The following is a 19,257-nucleotide window of genomic DNA, read 5'->3' on the forward strand; positions in this document are numbered from 1 at the left end:
CCTCATTATGCACATCTCTTACACTATTTCGCATTCACCTTTCGTCCCCTATTCTTGCCAACTCCTGTTGAATCCTCTTTGGTCATCTCAATAGAACATAAGAACGAGGAGCAGGAGTAGGCTGTCCGACCCTTTGAGCCTGCTCCACCACTCAATAAGATCAGGGCTAATCTTTTCTTGGATTCAGCTCCACTCACCTGTATTTTCACCATATCCCTTAACTTCCTTTATTTTTCAAAGAAGTATCTACCTTAGCTTTAAAACCAATTACTGAAGTAGTGTCAACTACTTCCCTGGGCAAGGAATTCCAAAGATTAATAACCCTCTGGGTGAAGACGTTCCTTCTCAGTTCAGTTCTAAACCTGCTTCCTGTAATCTTGAGGCCATGCTCTCTTATCCTTGTCTCACCTCCCAGTGGAAACAGCTTATCTATTTCTATTTTATCAATTTCCTTCATAAGATCCCACCCCCACAATTCTTCTGAATTCCAATGAATATAATCCCAATCTACTCAGCCTTTCCTCATAAGCCACCCCCCCCCCCCCAACTCTGAAATCACGCTAGTGAACTTTGAATAACTTCTAAATCCACACATTTGTCTCCAAAAACTTCCCGTGGTTAAAGTGCACCTACCTCGCCAAATCTATGCCCATCCTGCATCTTCTGTGAATTATCCTTTACTATTGGTAACAGGACCTTTTGGCCATCTTGTCCCCAATCATTTTATTTGTTCTCTTAAATACCCCAAGCTCCCCTTCAAAATATTCCTTATGACACCTTTGTCCACTTACTCTTGCTCACAGAATAATAAAATTGTGTGTAGTAGAACAGCATTCTGACATCAAATTGTTGAGTACCTTAGGACTACTTATCCTATGAAAGATATCACAGAGTTGCTGATTATCTCAGCAGTATGCAAAGGTATATTAGTCCTGTACCGATTCACATTTAGGATAAATTTATTTATTATCCAGATTCCTATAAATATGATTTATTTGGTAATAATTGGAGAGTACAATATTATTAAACAGCATTTTATTCACTATGGAATGAAAATGGTATTTCAAGATTATTAACCTCTGTCCCATTATTCTATGTTTTAGTGTTTTGCACTATGCCATGCCACATTGGATATTTAGTATTGTTTTATAGTATTGATGATTTTGAACAAATTTACATTATCATAATTATTTGCTCCTTTTCTCCAGTTAATATCTCAGTTGCCCCGCAGTCACAGAAATGTGTTCAAGTACTTGATGGCATTTCTGCGGGAATTGTTGAAGCATAGTGAAGAAAACAAGCTTGATGCTAGGATGTTAGGTAAGAAAAGATGAAATACGTTATCTGCCTATTGATGGCACAGGTCAAATATCATGCAGCATTACTTAACTGATTTGTTTAAACTCCTTTTTACCTATAAGTCCCATGAGTATCATTCTCAACAGCAATTTGGATCTCAGCCTCTGAATGAGATGGCTGTTACATTGAATTGAGTTATTTACTTAGATATTGTTATCATTCAATAAGATTTAAATGACTGAAAGTATTTGTGTTCCAGAAAAAGATTTGTGCAACTTCCTTTTGTGCAATTCAGCTATATTTACAATTCATTAATTCAAAACAGTTATTACACCAATTTGAGATAAGACCATAAAACGTAGGAATAGAAATTAAGCCATTTAGCCAATCAAGTCTGATCCGTCATTCAGTCATGTCTGATGGGTTTCTCAACCTCAATCTCCTGCTTTCTCCCCATAATCCTTGATCTCCTTTACAATCAAGAAGCCTATCACCGTCTTTAGTATACTCAATGATCTGCCCTCCACAGACTTCTGTGGCAGTGAATTCCATAGATTCACCACTCTGTGGCTGAAGAAGTTTCTCCTTATCTCTGTCGAAAAGGTCTGTCTTTTACTCTAAGGTTGTGCATTCAGGTCCTAGTCTCTCCTACCAAGGGAAACATCTTCCCAGCAAACACTTCATCCAAGCCATTCAATATTCTGTATGTTTCAATGAAATCATCCCTTATTCTTTTAAACTCCATGGAGTATAGACCCAAAGTCCTCAAACGTTCCTCATATGTTAAGCTGTTCATTTCTGGGATCGTTTCGAGAATCTCCTCTGAACAGGCTCCAGGGCCAGTACATCCTTCCTGAGATATGCGGCCCAAAATGTGGCCTGACCAGAGCCTTATAGAGCCTCAGAAATACCTCCCTGCTTTTATATTCAGGTCCACTCAAAATAAATGCCATCATTGCATTTACCTTCCTATGTACTATCTCAACCTGCAAGTTTACCTTGAGAGAATTCTGATCTAGAACTCCTAAGCCTCTTTGCACTTCAGACTTCTGAATTTTCTCTCCATTTAGAAAATAGTCAATGTCTCTACTCTTCCTACCAAGGTGCATGACCTCACACTTTCCCACATTGTACTCTATCTGCCACTTCTTTGCCCACTCTCCTAATGTGTCCAAATCCTTCTGCAGCCTCCGCTTCTCCTCAATGCTACCTGTCCCTCAACTTATCTTTGTATCATCTGAAAGCTTAGCCAGAATGCCCTCAGTTCCTTCAATTAGATTGTTAATGTATAAAGTGAAAAGTTGTGATCCCAACACTGAGCCTTGCAGACCATCGCTTGTCACCGGCTGCCACCCTGAGAAGGATCCTTTTATCCCCAGTCTCTACTTTCTGCCGGATGCCAAGTTTCTATCCATGCTAGCACCTTGCCTCTACCAACATGGGCCCTATCTTATTCAGTAGCCTCCTGTGAGGTACCTTTTCACAGGCCTTTTTGAAGTCCAGCTCGAAAATATCCAAGGAGATGACTCTGGTTTAATCTGCTTGTTACTTCCTTAAAGAATTCTAGCAGATTTGTCAAACATGGCCTCCCCTTGATGAAACCACACTGACTCTGCCCTATTTTACCATAGACTTCCAAATATTCAAAAATCTCGTCCTTCACAATGCGTTCCAGGATTTTACCCACGACCGAGTTTAGGCTAATCAGTGTGTAATTTAACTTATCAGCCCTACCTGGTTTTCTGCTTTGTCCCTGCCTGTCCTGACTGTTTGACTCGTCTTTGTTCTCAGCTATACCAGTCTCAAATTGAAATCTTTCCTCACTATCTCCCTGGGTACCCTCCAACCTTACCAGTTTAAATCCTCCTGGAGGAGCTCTAGCAAATTTCCCTGTCAGTATATTAGTTCCCTTCCAATTTAGATGCAAACCGTCCTTCTTGTACAGGTCACTTCTTCTACCCCAAAACAACTTCCAATGATCCAAAAACGTAAATCCTTCTCCTGTACACCAGCTCCTCGGCCATGCATTCATCCTCTATCCTCCTATTCCTGCCCTCACTAGCTCATAGCACCAAGTAGTATTATAAAGGCCTGGAAAATGGGAAGCCTTCAGAAATGAGATAACGAGAATCCAGAGAAAGTATATTCCTGTCAGGGTGAAAGGAAAGGCTGGTAGATATAGGAAATGCTGGATGACTAAAGAAATTGAGGGTTTGATTAAGAAAAAGGGAGCATATGTCAGGTATAGACAGGAGAGATCAACTGAAACCTTAGAAGAGTCTAAAGACAGTAGGAGTATAAAGGACAGAAGGAAAGAAATCAAGGGGGCAAAAGGAAGACATGAGCTAGCTTTGGCAAATAGAGTTAAGGAGAATCCAGAGGGTTTTAACAAATATGTTAAAGACAAAAGGGTGACTAGGGAGAGAATAGAGCCCCTCAAAAATCAGCAAAGTAGTCTTTGTGTGGGTCCGCAGGAGATGGGGCAGATACTAAATGAATGTTTTGCATCAGTATTTACTGTGGAAAAGGACATGGAAGATATAGAATGTAAAGAAATAGATGATGGCATCTTGAAAAATGTCCATATTACAGAGGAGGAAGTGCTGGATGTCTTGAAATGCACAGAAGTGGACAAATCCCTAGGACCTGATCAAGTGTACTCTAGAACTCTGGGAGAAGCTAGGGAAGTGATTGCTGGGCATCTTACTGAGATATTTGTATCATTGATAATCACAGGTGCGGTGCCAGAAGACTGGAGGTTGGCTAACGTGGTGCTACTGTTTTAAGAAAGGTGGTAAGGACAAGCTAGGGAACTATAGACCAGTGAGCCTGAGGTCAGTGGTGGGCAACTTGTTGGAGGGAATCCTGAGGGACAGGATGTACATGTATTTGGAAAGGCAAGGTCATGGCTTTTTGTAGTGGAAATCATGTTTCACAAACTTGATTGAGATGTTTGAAGAAGTAACAAGAAGGATTCATGAGGGCAGAGCATTAGATGTTATTTATATGGACTTTAGTAAGATGTTCGACAAGGTTCCCCATGGGAGACTGGTTAGCAAGATTAGATCTCGTGGAATACGGGGAGAACTCACCATTTGGAAAATGGACTGGCTTAAAGGTAGAAGACAGAGTGTGGTGGTGGAGGGTTGTTTTTTAGACTTGTGGCCTGTTACCAGTGGAGTGCCACAAGGATCAATGCTGGGTCCACTACTTTTCATCATCTATATAAATTACTTGGACGTGAGCATTAGAGGTATAAGTTAGTAAGTTTGCAGATGACACCAAAATTGGAGGTGTAATGGATAGCAAAGAAGGTCACCTTAGATTACAACAGGATCTTGATCGGATGGGCCAATGGGCTGAGAATTGGCAGATGGAGTTTAATCTAGATAAATGTGAGGTGCTGCATTTTTGGATATTAAATCTTAGCAGGACTTGTACACTTAATGGTAAGGTCCTGGGGAATGTTGCTGAGCAAAGAGATCCTGGATTGCAGGTTCTTAGCCCCTTGAAAGGAGGGTCACAGGTAAATAAGATAGTGAAGAAGGTGTTTGGTATGCTTTCTTTTATTTTCAGAGTATTGAGTACATGAGTTGGGAGGTCATGTTGCAGCTGTACAGGACATTGGTTAGGCAGTTGTTGGAATATTGCGTGCAATTCTGGTTTCCTTCCTATCGAAAAGATGTTGTGAAACTTGAAAGGGTTCAGAAAAGATTGACAAGGAAATTGCCAGGGTTGGACGATTTAAGCTATAGGGAGAGGTTAAAATGTCTAGGGCTGTTTTCTCTGGAGTGTTGGAGGCTGAGGAGTGACCTTATAAAATCATGAGGGGCATGGATAGGATAAATAGACAAAGTCTTTTCCCTGGGGTAGGGGAGTCCAGAACTCCAGGGCATAGGTTTAGGGTGAGAGGAGAAAGATATAAAAGACACCGAAGACCAACTTTTTCATTCAGAGGGTGGTGCGTGTATGAAATGAGCTGCTAGAGGAAGTGGTGGAAGCTAGTACAATTGCAACATTTAAAAGGCATCTGGATGAGTATATGAATAGGAAGGGTTTGGAGGGATATGGGCCGGGTGCTGGCAGGTGGAACTAGATTGGGTTGGGATATCTGGTCGGCATGGACGGGTTGGACTGAAGAGTCTGTTTCTGTGCTGTACCTCTCTATGACTCTACTGGCTAGTTTACCCTCCTGTTTAATCTTGTCCCTCCTTAGTTATTTTTTGTTGCCCTCTGTTGAACTTTGTAAGCTTCCAAATCCTCTAGTTTCCAACTGTTCTTCACTAGTTTATATGCTTTCTCTTTTGTTTTTATGCTATCCCTAACATCCCTAGTCAGCCATGGTTGCCTCATCCTCCCTGTGCCATGCTTCTTTATCATCAGGATGAAAGTTTGCTGTGTCTCCTGAATTACTTCCAGAAACTCCTGCCATTGCTGTTCAACTGTCTTTCCTCCTCGGCTCCTCTCCCAGTCAATTCTACCCAGCCTTTCCCTCATGCCTCTGTAGTTGCCTTTATTCAGCTGAAATACCGTTACCTCTGGTTCTATCTTTCTCTCTCTCTCTCTCTCTCTCAAATTGCTGAGTAAACTTGATCATATTATGATCACTGCTTCCTGAGGGTCCTCTTACTTTAAGCTCCTTCATCAAGTCTGTCTCATTGCACAATACTAAATCCAGTATTGCCTGTTCCCTCCTGGACTCTATCAGAAGCTGCTCCATAAAGCCATCTCGCAGAAATTCCTTTTCTTCTGAACCACAACCAACCTGATTTTCTCAGTCCACCAGCATATTGAAATCCCCTATGATCACTGTAACTTTGCCTTTCCTACACATCTTTTCTATCTCCTAGTGTATCTTGCGCCCCAGCTTCTGACTAATCTTTGGAGGCCTATCCATGACTCCAACTATGGTTTGTTTTTACCTTTGCAATTCCTCAATTTTACGCACACAGATTTTACACCATCTGACCCTATTTCGTTTCGTACTATTGGTTTAATTTCATTTCTTACTAATAAAGCGATCCCACCCCTTTGCCGACCTGTCTTTCTTTTCAATAGGATGTATATCCTTGAATATTCAGCTCCTAGTTGTGATCCCCTTGCAGCCACATCTGTGATACCCACCACGTTATAACTCACAATTTTGACCTGCACCACAAACCCATTTACTTTATTCCTTATATTGCATGCACAGAACTTGGAAATACTTCGTTAGGCTTGTCCTGTAATTAACTTTGCCTTGTTGATTTAAAACCGCTTTGTTAATGTTACGTCTTAATATGGAAACTTGAGACATGATTTTAATTTTGACAGTAATGGAAAGCGGACAAGGTTTTATAATGTGTTGCTGGTTAAAGCACAGCAGGTTAGGCAGCATCCAAGGAATAGGAAACTCGACGTTTCGGGCATAAGCCCTTCATCCTGATGAAGGGCTTATGCTCGAAACGTCGAATTTCCTATTCCTTGGATGCTGCCTAACCTACTGTGCTTTAACCAGCAACACATTTTCAGCTGTGATCTCCAGCATCTGCAGACCTCATTTTTTACTCGAAGCTTTTATAATGGGTGACCAGTGTGTTATAGCCTGTTTTCTGACAACACCTGTTAAAATCTGGTCTCCAAGATAGTGCCTTGAATTGGAGGAGCTGTTGTACTGTTTTTATTTTAAAAATAAAATTAGTTACTACTATGATGACACTCTTACCTCCATGGCGATGAGGTTTAAGGCTTCAGTTCCCACTCAAGGAATTGTCCACATCATTCTGCTTGTCACTTCACTGCACTGCTCTCAGATGCAATAGTAAACAGAAGTCCCATTTGTCTGTTGAGGTGGATGCAAAGAGCATAATGTGGAACTTCTTTTTCGCAGTCAGAAAGTTCTCCTTAAATCTTGGCTTGTGTTTATTGCTCAACCAACATTATTAAAATGAATTAACCAGTAGTACAAATTTTTCTCTGCTGCAGATCTCTCATAGGTGGACTTGTGTATCTTATGATCACATGTAATCTTAAGATTATGTTGAGTTACGGAACCAAATATGTCAGTAAACTGATTTTTATTTTCATTTCCTGCAAACTAATAATGGACAATCTAGCAATTACAATCATAAATTGAAATTAAGAACATTTAGCATAAGACAGAAAATACTGAATGCTATATTGTGATGATTTGGAGGTGCCGGTGTTGGATTGGGGTGTAGGTTCAAGGCATTATCCTGGAGACTAGATTTTAACCAGTGTTGGCAGAATACAACCTTTAACACACTGGTCACTCATTATAAGATCGTGCCTGCTTTCTGTTATTGTCAAAGTTAAAATCATGTCTCCAGTTTCCATATTATGACATTACAAAGATTAGCAAAGCTGTTTTAAATCAACAATGCAAAGTTAATTACAGAACTAGCCTAATGAAGCACTTTCAAGCTCAGTACTGTATAGATCTTATACTCCACAACCACTTGATGAAGGAGCAGTGGTCCGAAAACTAGTGCTTCCAAATAAACCTGTTGGCCTTTAACCCGGTGTTGTGATTTTTTTTTAAACTTTAGATTGTGATAGTTGACTAAAGGGAATTTTTCTGATCAGCATTCTTCTAAATCAAGTTAGCCATGTACTTGTGAACCAGATTTTCTCTTTCCAAATACTGTTTTACCAGATATCAGATTTTCCATGGCCATGTCCTCCTAAGACCAAAATTTGATTTCTGATTCTCCTACAAAATTTAACTAGTTGAACTGCCCAACAAACTAGCCACTCGTTTTTGAGTGGATATAACCAGTGAAAATCGTACTACAAATAAAATCAGTGCCGTTGTAGCAATATAACTGCTATCTAGAAGTATTGTTTTTAAGGAAATTTATTTATGGGATGTAGACATTCCTGTGTAAGCCAGCATTTATTGCGCATCCCTATTTACCATTTAATTGGAGTGGTTTGCTCAGAATATTTAGAGAAATAACTTTGTTTTTTGAAAAAGTGTTGTGGGATCTATTGCATTCACCTGAGAGAACAGATGGGGTTTTGATTTAATATCTCATCCAAATATTAGCACCTTAAGCACTTTAGAGATCTCTCAGTATTTTAGCCTGCCAAGCCTGTGCCAATTCTTAATCTTTATTTAGACCGCTATTTATAGTCCACACAGTTTCTATCCCTCTCTTACCTCCTGTAAATGTACCTATCAAGATATGCCTTACGTGTTGCTAAAGTGCCTGCTTCCACCATCTCCACTGGCAATGTTCCAGGCACCCATCACACACTCTGTGAAAAATGTTCTCCGTGCTTCTCCTCTAAACTTGTCCCCTCTCACTTGAACCTGTGCTTTCTTGTAGATGACCTATCCACGTTATCTGTGTGTCTCATAATTTTGTAGACCTGTATCAAATGCACCACAGCCTCTGTCTTTCCAGTGAAAACAATCCAAGTATATCCAACCTCTCCTCAGACCTAAAACCCTGGCAAACCTTCTCTGCACCCTCTCCAAATCATCCATATCCTTCTTGTGGCGACCAGAACTGTGCTCAATATTCCAAACGTGGACTAACTAAAGTTTTTTACAGCTACTGTCATTCAAGCCCCTTAATGTGTCACTGACTTCAGCTTTTAAACTCTGGTGCACCTTCAAATAATTTTACTTAACTTCAGTCTGGCTTTATATCAAAACGTAAATCAAATCAACTTAAGTGAAAATTCTCTTTGGAACAAATGCTCAAATGTTCCAAAAAAAACTGATCGATCATATTGCCACGTGTACATAGAACACAGTGCTACCTGCCTTGAAGTATAATTTGTTAATTCTGAATGATGTTGGGTATTGTTTATTTACTTTTTAATATGATTATTTTCACTTGATTAAAAACAAAATGCTGAGAGTTCAGCTGGTCAGGTAGCATCTCTAGAGAGAAGCAGTTAACAGTTTAGGTCACCTTGTATTAATCTTGAAATGTTAACTATTTCCCCACAGTTGTTCCCTGAATTGAATATTTCGAATAATTTCTCTATTTTGAGCATCACATCATTTTGCTTTTGTTGTTAGTGATTTCACTCAATGTTTTTCTGTTTGTATTATGTTGGTAAACTAAATGTAAGGATATGTCTATAGTTCCATCCTTCTTTCTCAAAGGCACTAGTTCAGATGTGAAGGATGATTGCCAGCAACTCTGAACTGTTGCAAAAGGGTTTCCAGATCCTGGAGCCATCTTGCAAATATGCCACAGAGATTCATATTACTGAGTACAAATAGCAGTGTGGATGAAACTAAAACAAACTAAACTACATTAGACAATACACTTGAATGAGAGAATGAAAGCATATAGGCATTAACACATGAAGATAAGATTTGACTAATATATCCAAGATCCGAGCCATGTACATGTGCGACTACCATGTTTCACAATATTTAGCATGATGTCAAAGTGTTAGTTTGATGTCAAAACCTGAAGGCAGATCTTGACTTCAACTTTTTCAGTGGCATCAACCACACAGTAAAAGAGAACCTACCCCCAGCAATGGTTATTGTCCTCTGAAATGAAGGTAAAAAGTTCAGGCCAATTGAAGAAAACCATAGTAAAAGATATTATGTAATTTATTTTTCTGTAATCAACAGCTACCCTCTTTGCAAGTCTTCTTTTGAGACCACCACCAAATTTAATTGGGAGGCAAACCCAGAATGATCGCCAACGTGCTGTGGATTTCATCTATGGCTTCCTGACCAGTGGAGATGATGACTAAATGCTAGACAAACATATCAGCACACCTTCACTACACTGTGACAGTAGCTGCATTTGTTAAAGTAGTGATTGAATGATACAGGTGATGAGACCTATTTTTTCAGTGCATTTCAGTATTGACCAGAGTGAAATAAGACAGCTGCTTAATCTTTTTCTCATTAAGTAGCTAAGAATGCTTGTCACACTGTGGCCTGGTATAACCATACACGTTTTGAGCAGTTGCATTACTCGTGTCAATCTGAACTTTCATCCAACTATTATATCTTTTTCTAGTAATGTGTTTAAAAATCTGTATTTACTTCCAAGTTAGTTCAGGTTAAGAGTGGGAATCTTTTATGTAATTGAAAGTGACTGAAGGGTGTTGTCTCTGGTGAAACAGGTACAGGGTCAATCACAGTACATGAAACCTGTATATGCTTCCACCGTTGAAATGCAGTACTCCTAATTGTAGCAGTACATAGAAAATGGTCTGAAATAGCCTCAAATAAATACAAACAGTAAATTAATGCATTGAGTAATAATGCTTCAATCTCCACAATTGTGCTGGTTCTTGTGTCTACTTAAAAACAGAATGCTACATTGTGTCCTGAGTAAAAGTACTTTGCATAAGAGATTATTCAAAGCTTTTAGCCTGTACACCCAAATAAAGAAGACCACATGGAAGCAGCAGATTATTAGGAAGACAGAACAAATGCTTTAATTTTCAGGGATAGAATTTCTTTAATATATATCATAATATTTGTTCTTTGAAATATGACTAATGCATAAAGTTTTTTAAAGTTCCAGAATTCTTGATGCCCTTAAGCAGAATTAGACCAGCAAATATTCGACTTGTCTGCAGAGTTCATGCAGAGATTCTGTACAAGTTTTGCAAAATTCTATTCAAGAAATGGATGTAGCAATGGTTACTTGTTCTTTTCATATTGATTGAAGATTACATTTGTGATATACAAATTATATATGCTTTACCTGTGAGGTAACAATACAGCTTTGTTTTCTAATTTCTGCATGAAGAAGTCAAAGCCTACCCTGTCCTGTAAAAGCAAAGGGCAGTCGTCATGTAATATTAGATTCCAAACCAATTTTAGACCATCCACTTCTAGATCCCAGTGTACAGGGAATTCAAATTTAGATCAGCCTGAGTGAATGGCTGAATTTTGGCTGTTGTAAGCTGAAGTGCTCCAGCTCATCATCCAGAATCACATTTCCTGTTTGCCAATCAGTAATATTGCAGTGCCATAAACTATCCTGCCACTTAAGCAGAGAAAAATGTATGAATGTTATTTTATTCAATTGGAATAATTTTAAATTGAAGCCATGTATCATTCAATCACTAGTAAAAAGCCATGTGTTAATCAGTTAAACTGATGTATTGTTGCCAGATCCTAGTCATGGGGACGCGAGTGTGTACATATATTTAAAAATCTATGTCATAAAATTTATGTTACCCAGAGTACTTTCAATACAATGTATACTCCTAAGTAAGGTGCAAATATATTTTTTTTCCAAAATCAACCAACACCTACTTTTGATGAGATGTTTGTAAATGTCTGTAGAGATGCCTTGTTTCAAACTCCACATTCCGTTATGAACACCTTTGCTGAGAATATCAACACTAAGAACCTTTCCACTCAATTTCAGTTGTTTAATGTTTTCTCTTCTAAATGCATTGCCTAAATGATATGAAGAATGTAATACTTACGTACAATTAAATTATTTTTTAGTACAAATTGGCTTGAATCTAAGAGTTGAAAGATATCAGTTAATTAGTCCCGATTGCACATCAATTGAAATGAAATATAATCAGGCAGCTCGATTTTTGAAGTCACTGATCGCTAGAAAAGCAGAGGTGTTAATGTGAAACCTTGGACTGGTATTTTTGCTAACCTAACCAGGGCAAATTGAGATAACTGACATCAATCAAAACCAGAAACTAATTGAAAGCCCATTAAATTCCTCCCCTTCAGTGTACTGAACTACTGAAGTGTCTTCGTCTGTTGTTTAAAGGTTTTATCATCTTTGTTTTTGTCGTTGTAGTGCCAGGTGTAAGTCAACAGACTTGATATACTAATCGAGAAGCCTAATTCAAAAGACCAGATACCAGAGGTATTCAATGTCATTGGTATGGGGGCAGGTATTTAGATGCCAAACTGTGATTTGCAATTGTTGTAATACACTACAATGTATACTTCAATATTTAAATTCTTTCATGATCTTAGTTAAACTTTCCAATTAAAATCAGTTTAAATCTGTATCCACATTATTTGTCTTTTATTAATATATAGTTCTGACTTCTCTTGTTTGGACCTTTTGAGTTATCAGGAAGTTTATTTTTATAATTGACATCCTCAATCTCTTAAGGTATCAAACGTTCGAGATAAATGAGGAATGCAACACATCATTTTGATAGCAAACATTTATAAAGTTGTTTTGCTGTGCTATCTTAGAATGCAGCCTGATCATTGTTAATTATGCAAATAATTAATTTAACTAATAACATGGTATAGCTAATTCCAATAATGCATTTTTAAAAATGAAACACAAAGTAGTGTGAAGGAATTGTTACATTCCAGCATATCAAAATACAAGCTGTTAATCTTTTGAGGTGGAGAATTGAATTGTTCATTCTGTAGTATTCCAGGATGACATTACAACTATTGCTTGTTAGTTGTTTGATAAAGACAGTCCTTGTTCACTCTTCATATTGTTTGCTTTGAGTAACAAAAGAAGGCATGTGTTCAGTTCTGATATTCAGGACATGTATTCACAATCTTTGAAATTGTGTATAAGATCAGATCTTCGAAACTACTTGTTATAGTTTAAATTATTTGTCCTTCATACTGACCCTTCTGGAAGTAATGTTTGATATGGTACTTTAATGTATGTATTTTCCCTTTTATTGTATTATTTGCAATGTCAGTGGGTCACCAATCCATGGTCTTACATGTATTATAGTACTGTTTTTTGAGCAATATGTATATTTGTTTTCTGTTATTTAGGCTATAAATATGCAGCTACTTTGAAATCCTTTTTGACTAAAAGTAAAACAGCACTCCATATTGAAAAAGCATTTGAGTGTGAAGTTCAGAAATTTGAGAGATCCTATCATAAAGGAAGGTTATCTCGGCTGCGCATTCAAACAAACAACCATAACAACTTTCAAAACGCTTTGATTCTTAGAAATTAATCCTGTAAACATATTAGTTTATTTTAACATTATTTTATAAAAATGTAGATAATTTTGTGCTTCGGATTTAGGAAGCAACCTTTTTAGAGTTTTCTAACAAGTCATTCTTAAGGTGTCTGAAATGTCTGTAAAGTAGGTGCTGTCTGTCTGCTCGGGTCACAGGTTGGATAAAATAGGGTGGTGTCTTCTGTGGGTGGAAGTGATGTATTTTGAACTTGACATCTTTATTTATTGACCAAAAACTTAGTGGCCTCAACCAGTTTTATGTTTAAAATTTATGTCACTTATATATATTGTTCATAGTATCTTGCATGTTATACTCAGAAGGTTGCTTAAATCTATAACACCGATTAGTTGGAGACTAAAATAATCACAATAGTTATGTTTTTGGGTAGCATTTAGTTAACTTTATCTGCTTGCTGCAACATTTACCTTGCTCATGTTTTTTCCTCAGTTCTTTCAGTTCGTCTAGAACCATACCTATGTGACCAAAAGAGTATGATTGCAGGCCTATACAAAATGTCAGCATTTTGAAACTAAGGTGCTTGTCCTACTGTCAGAGCATTCCCCCCCACCCCCTCATTCTTGCAATAGAGACATTACTCAGCTTAGAACTTGAGCAGGGTGGAGGATTAAATGTACATATCACTTGATGCTGAAATTTACAGTTCGAATGCTGAGCATTGCTGTGCTAGTGTTGTTCAGATTTTTTTTGTTCCAAGTTGTACTGTAGGAACTGCTCAATCTACTTTTTATTGTAAATGCAATGTCCTTGTTATTGATCAACTGCATGATGTTTAATAAAATCCACTGTTTCAAATTTGTTTTAAAACTTTACTGAAATATTATGTACAGTTCCCATTGCATCTCATTGAACTGCTCCTGTTTTGTCATCACATTCATGCTCTGCATGCTAACATTCTGGAATCCACATCATAGAAGGGACACAATGACACCGGAGAGAGTGTGGAGGAGATTTTCCAGGATGATTAGATTAGATTACTGACAGTGTGGAAACAGGCCCTTCAGCCCAACAAGTCCACACTGACCCGCCGAAGTGCAACCCACCCATTCCCCTACTTTTACCCCTTTACCTAACACTGTGGGCAATTTAGCATGGCCAATTCACCTAACCTACACATCTTTGGACTGTGGGAGGAAACCGGAGCACCCAGAGGAAACCCACACAGACACTGGGAGAATGTGCAAACTCCACACAGTCAGTCGCTTGAGTCGGGAAATGAACCCGGGTCTCTGGCAATGTGAGGCAGCAGTGCTAACCACTGTGCCACCATGCTGCCCACGACATGATGGTGCCTGGGCATGGGAGTTTCAGTTACGAAGGGAAATTCAACAGACTGGGTTTGTTTCCTTAGAGAAGAGGAGATTGAGAGGATGCATGATTGAGGTGAATAAACTTATGAGGGCTTGGATAGACTGGACGAAACCTTTTTATTGGCCTTTGATGGAGGTATCACTGGCCAAGGGCATAGGTCTCTGGGTCTGTACTGGATAAGTTTAGAAGGCTGAGGGAGGATCTCCTTGTAACTTGCAGAAAACTGAGACCTGGATAAAATGGACGTGGAGAAGATGTTTCCTCTATTAGGAGAGACTAGAACCCAAGGACACTGCCTCAGAATGAAAGGACTACTATTTTAAAATTGAGGGTAGTGAATACATGGAACTCTCTGCAGAAGACTATGAAGGCCAAGTTAGTGAGGATATTTAAGGCAGGTTCTTTATTAATAAGGGGATCAAAGAAGAATGGGAAAAGGCAAGAGAATAGGGTTGAGAAATATATATGCCATATGGCAGAGCAGACATGATGAGCTAAATGGCCCAATTCTGCTATATCTTGTGGTCCTGTGGATTGCTGTGGATTGCTACATTACAACAGGGACTACACTTCAACAAGTACTTGTAAAGCTCATTGAGGCATTCAAAAATTGTGACAAGTGTTATAAGTTCCTAGTGCCAAAATCAGCTTGCAGTGAATAAACAGTAAAGGTTTTTTTTAAAAAAATTTTGCTCAGATAGGACATTGAAATCGCATTGTTCACATAAACTCACATCAACCACTGAAACCTCCACAAAGGTCACAGGTCGCACTACTTTACGAACTTGTCAAGAAGGAGAAAAGATGTTCAAGAATTTTTCTCACAAGTTGATATTATTTACTTGCCAAATTTCCTTCCCCGAAAACAAGATCCAAGGTGGCAGTACATGGGATAAACTTGAAAAATGGATACAGATGTGTGCTAGCTCAAGTGCTTCCATTGTCAAATTGCATATTCCAATCAATGCTCTGACTTAAAGCCACCCAGCTAAACACAAACACTTTGAACAGTCCTGATGGAGTTTATTCACTTAAGACTCATCAATAATTCAGGCTAGCTCCTGGAATGTTCCTTATGGATGCTGATCCAGTTCAGGTAGCACAGTGGTGAACACTGCTGCCTCACCACGCCAGGTTTTATTCTAATCCTGGGCAACTGTGTGTGGAGTTTGCACCGTGTCTGCATAGGTTCTCGAGTGTTCAGTTTCCTCTCTCAGTCCAAAAGATGTGCAGGCAAGGTGGGTTGACCATGGTACATAACCCTGTCGTGTCTAAAGGATGTGCAGGCTTGTGGATCAGCCATGGTAAATGTGTAGCTATGGAGATGTAATGGCTGGGTGTGGGTAGGATGCTCTTTGGAGGGTCAGTGCAAACCCCATGAGTAATATGGCCTCTATCTGTATGTAGGAATTTAATGTTTGTTTTGGATATTTCCTGTATTTGGCTGAAGTTTGAAATCTTGCACAGAGAGTTGTTGCTTCTGGACATGGATAATCTTAGCAAGGTTTCATCCAGGAATTAAGCATCACTAGGGGATAGTATAGAGCCAAGCATAGCAGAACCCAGAAGTAGGAGTGGGGAGAGAGATTCTCTGGTATGAATCTATATCCTTCTTTAGTCTTGAGATACCAATTCACTTTCTTTAGCTTCGATAAGGACTCGTGCTTGAAATGTCATCATAAAGGGGGTGTTGGCTGGTTTCAGCAAACTTCAGCATCTGCCACACTGGGAAAGAAGCACATTGCCTGCAGGTGTCAGGCTAATGAGTTTGCATTTGATTTAATGTTGTCACGTACCACAGTGAAAAGTGTTACTTTGCATACCATACAGGCAGTTCATGCCATGCAAAATGCATCAGGGTAGTAGAACAGAGTGCAGAAGACAGTGCTACAACACAGAGAAGCTTCAGCGTGTGAGATTAACATTTAAGGGGTCAATTGTGGCTCTTGTGCATAGGGCTCCTTCCAGTTTATACTAGTAATACTTGGCACGCACAATATTGTTTCTTAGTTGCGTTCAAAACTCTTACTTCTGAAACCTGGAGTGATTCAAGCGTATGATTTTCCTTCTAAATGAATTAGTTTGTAAGGTTAATGACTAATGACTCAAAATTGTTACCTGAAAGCCATGAATTCTCTATTGTACAATTAACAATAAATAATATAACAATCAATTTCATAATATTTTGGAAGTAAGATTTTTCTGTAATTATGGAATATTTAGCAGGAGGCGTAGTTTACAAAACACAAGCCATGATTGAATAGCAGAACAAACTCAATCGGCTGAATGGCGTAATTCTGCTATGTCTTATGATCATCTTACCCGCTCTATTGCACAGGAAAGCATGCAATAAATGTTACTGAACAGTGAACATAATCTTTTTAGAAAATCCATGCTTTTCATACAGAATGATAAAAGGAAATTATTGAAAGTTTAAAGAGAGGGTAAAAGAAAAAGACACACTCAGATCCTAAAAACGTCTATTTCCAATGTGTGAAGTACTGTTTTTTGCTCAGTTACTTGAAATCCATCAAAACGGCTGCAGATACACTCAAGAAGTTCATGTATCACTGGAAGAAAGTAACTGATAGCAGCATGCTATCTAATTGATAACTTTTTGTGCTTAAAATTGTTTTTAAAAAGGCCCTGAGAGATCATAAATATGTCATAGATAATTCCTTCTATATGTGCCTCAAGAGTTACTTGAAGTCAACCTGGAATTAATTTACACAAATGTATATTTATGCAGGATTTTGAACAAGAAATATACATTAATTCCAAGTTTGATATAAAGATGTTCTATCGCATTGTCATTCAGACTCTTCATACAAATTTTTAAAACTTCAATTTGATGACCAGAATTGCTCAAAATTTGTGTACTTATGTTCCACATTGCAACAGTATTAGGAATCCTGGCCTATCATTATAGTTTCTCAATGAAAGAGCAACTAGGATATCCTTCTGAAACTTTTAATTCTTTTATGCTGATGCTACATGACTAAGTGTTGGGATGGTAGTATCTGTGGATAATGAGACTGTCTAAGGCTGCCACAACTGTATGGAATGTACTCCAGCTAAATGGTTTTGAGCAAGATTGCCTTTCTGCTGTTACAAGATAGAAACACTAAAAAATAAGGAAATAGAATTTAGTGGATCAATTATAGCAGAGTGCAGTCACATAGCAGGGGCAATATCTGTTTAATGGCATAGTGGGCTTGAGAGGAAGATGTTTGTGTCCAGTGTACTTATTGTAGGTGAAGTGTAGGTTGTGGCAGTTTAGTAAGCTCTGTTTCTATCTGACAGCTATTGAGTAACTAAGAGAAAAGGGATATTATATCCAGAATTACCGATGAAGCTCTGGAGTAAGACTGTTCAAAGGGAAGAAACACAATATTCAAGAAGCTTGATGCAGTCAAGAACAAAGTTGCTTGCTTGACTGTCATTTCATCGATCCCCTCAATCACTTCCACCAATAATAAATTGTGGCTCCAGTGAGTGACTTATGTGAATGCAGTGCAGTAACTCACCAAGGCTTATTTGACAGCACCTTTCAAGTCTGCAACTTCTGTTACCCAGAAGAAGAGTAATATACGTGTGAAAAAAACCACCTTCTCGGTTCCTGAGAGTTATACACTCTCCTGACTTGGAAATACATAACCTATTCCTTAATTTTAGCTGCACAAAAGTTCTGGCACTTTCTGACTAACAATATTGCAATGTACCTTTACAGTATGCACTTCTGTAGACAGTGAGGACTGCAGATGCTGGAGATCTTGATGAAGGGCTTCTGGCCGAAATGTCGATTCTCCTGCTCCTTGAATGCTACCTGACCAGGTGTGCTTTTCCAGCATCACATTCTCGACCCTGTATGCACTTTAGTCATTCAGGCAAACCAGATTACGGAAAGGTTCGCTGGCAACTAGGAATGAATAATAAATGCCTTTTGGTACATTCTGTCCATATAGATGGATAATTCTGCTGAAAATGACACCTTTGCGTTAATGGTAATGGTTGTAATTGCCCTGATTCAGTACTAGGTGCAAAGCACTGCAGGACAGTTATCACCTACAGTTATTTCCATCTTCACTCTAGAAAGGTATCGGAGATATGCATGTTCTGTTTGCATCCGCTGCACCCGATGTGGCCTCCTCTATATTGGTGAGACAGGCTGCTTACTTGCGGAACGCTTCAGAGAACACCTCCGGGCCGCCCGAACCAACCAACCCAATCACCCCGTGGCTCAACACTTTAACTCTCCCTCCCTATCACCGGCCTATCACCCTCACCTTGACCTCCTTCCACCTATCCCACCTCCATCGCCCCTCCCCCTAGTCCCTCCTCCCTACCTTTTATCTTAGCCTGCTTGGCTGCTCTCTCTTATTCCTGATGAAGGGCTTATGCTCGAAACGTCGAATTCTCTATTCCTGAGATGCTGCCTGGCCTGCTGTGCTTTGACCAGCAACACATTTGCAGCGATGTTCTGTAAATGTTCACCGAAACAAAACTTGAGAATTTTAGGAAAAGGCACTTTAGTAGTTCAGGCAATTCTGCTAATAAGTCAAACATACAGCATATCCTTTCAATTCCTCACTGATCATAGTTCATCTTTAAATAAAAGGGAAGATGAGCAAAGGAAATGCGCAACAATGCAGCAATTGATGAAATATATGCACCTGAGAGACTGTATACTTAACATAATGAGCACA

General features: G+C 38.8%; 1 protein-coding gene across 2 annotated transcripts in view; it reads left to right on the forward strand.

The window, feature by feature from the left end:
• ocrl (OCRL inositol polyphosphate-5-phosphatase) overlaps window positions 1-14,035 on the forward strand; it is a 119,147-nt gene extending 105,112 nt beyond the window's left edge. For both annotated transcript variants that reach the window (XM_060832724.1, XM_060832726.1), the window contains 2 exons: window positions 1,209-1,320; window positions 9,905-14,035. In XM_060832724.1, the coding sequence (XP_060688707.1) occupies window positions 1,209-1,320; window positions 9,905-10,029 (237 nt within the window). In that variant the 3' untranslated portion in view covers window positions 10,030-14,035. The remainder of the gene's footprint in view (window positions 1-1,208; window positions 1,321-9,904) is intronic.
• The last annotated feature ends 5,222 nt before the right edge of the window (window positions 14,036-19,257 follow it).

Source organism: Hemiscyllium ocellatum, chromosome 11, assembly GCF_020745735.1.
Source record: "Hemiscyllium ocellatum isolate sHemOce1 chromosome 11, sHemOce1.pat.X.cur, whole genome shotgun sequence".
In the NCBI taxonomy this organism is placed as follows: domain Eukaryota; kingdom Metazoa; phylum Chordata; class Chondrichthyes; order Orectolobiformes; family Hemiscylliidae; genus Hemiscyllium; species Hemiscyllium ocellatum.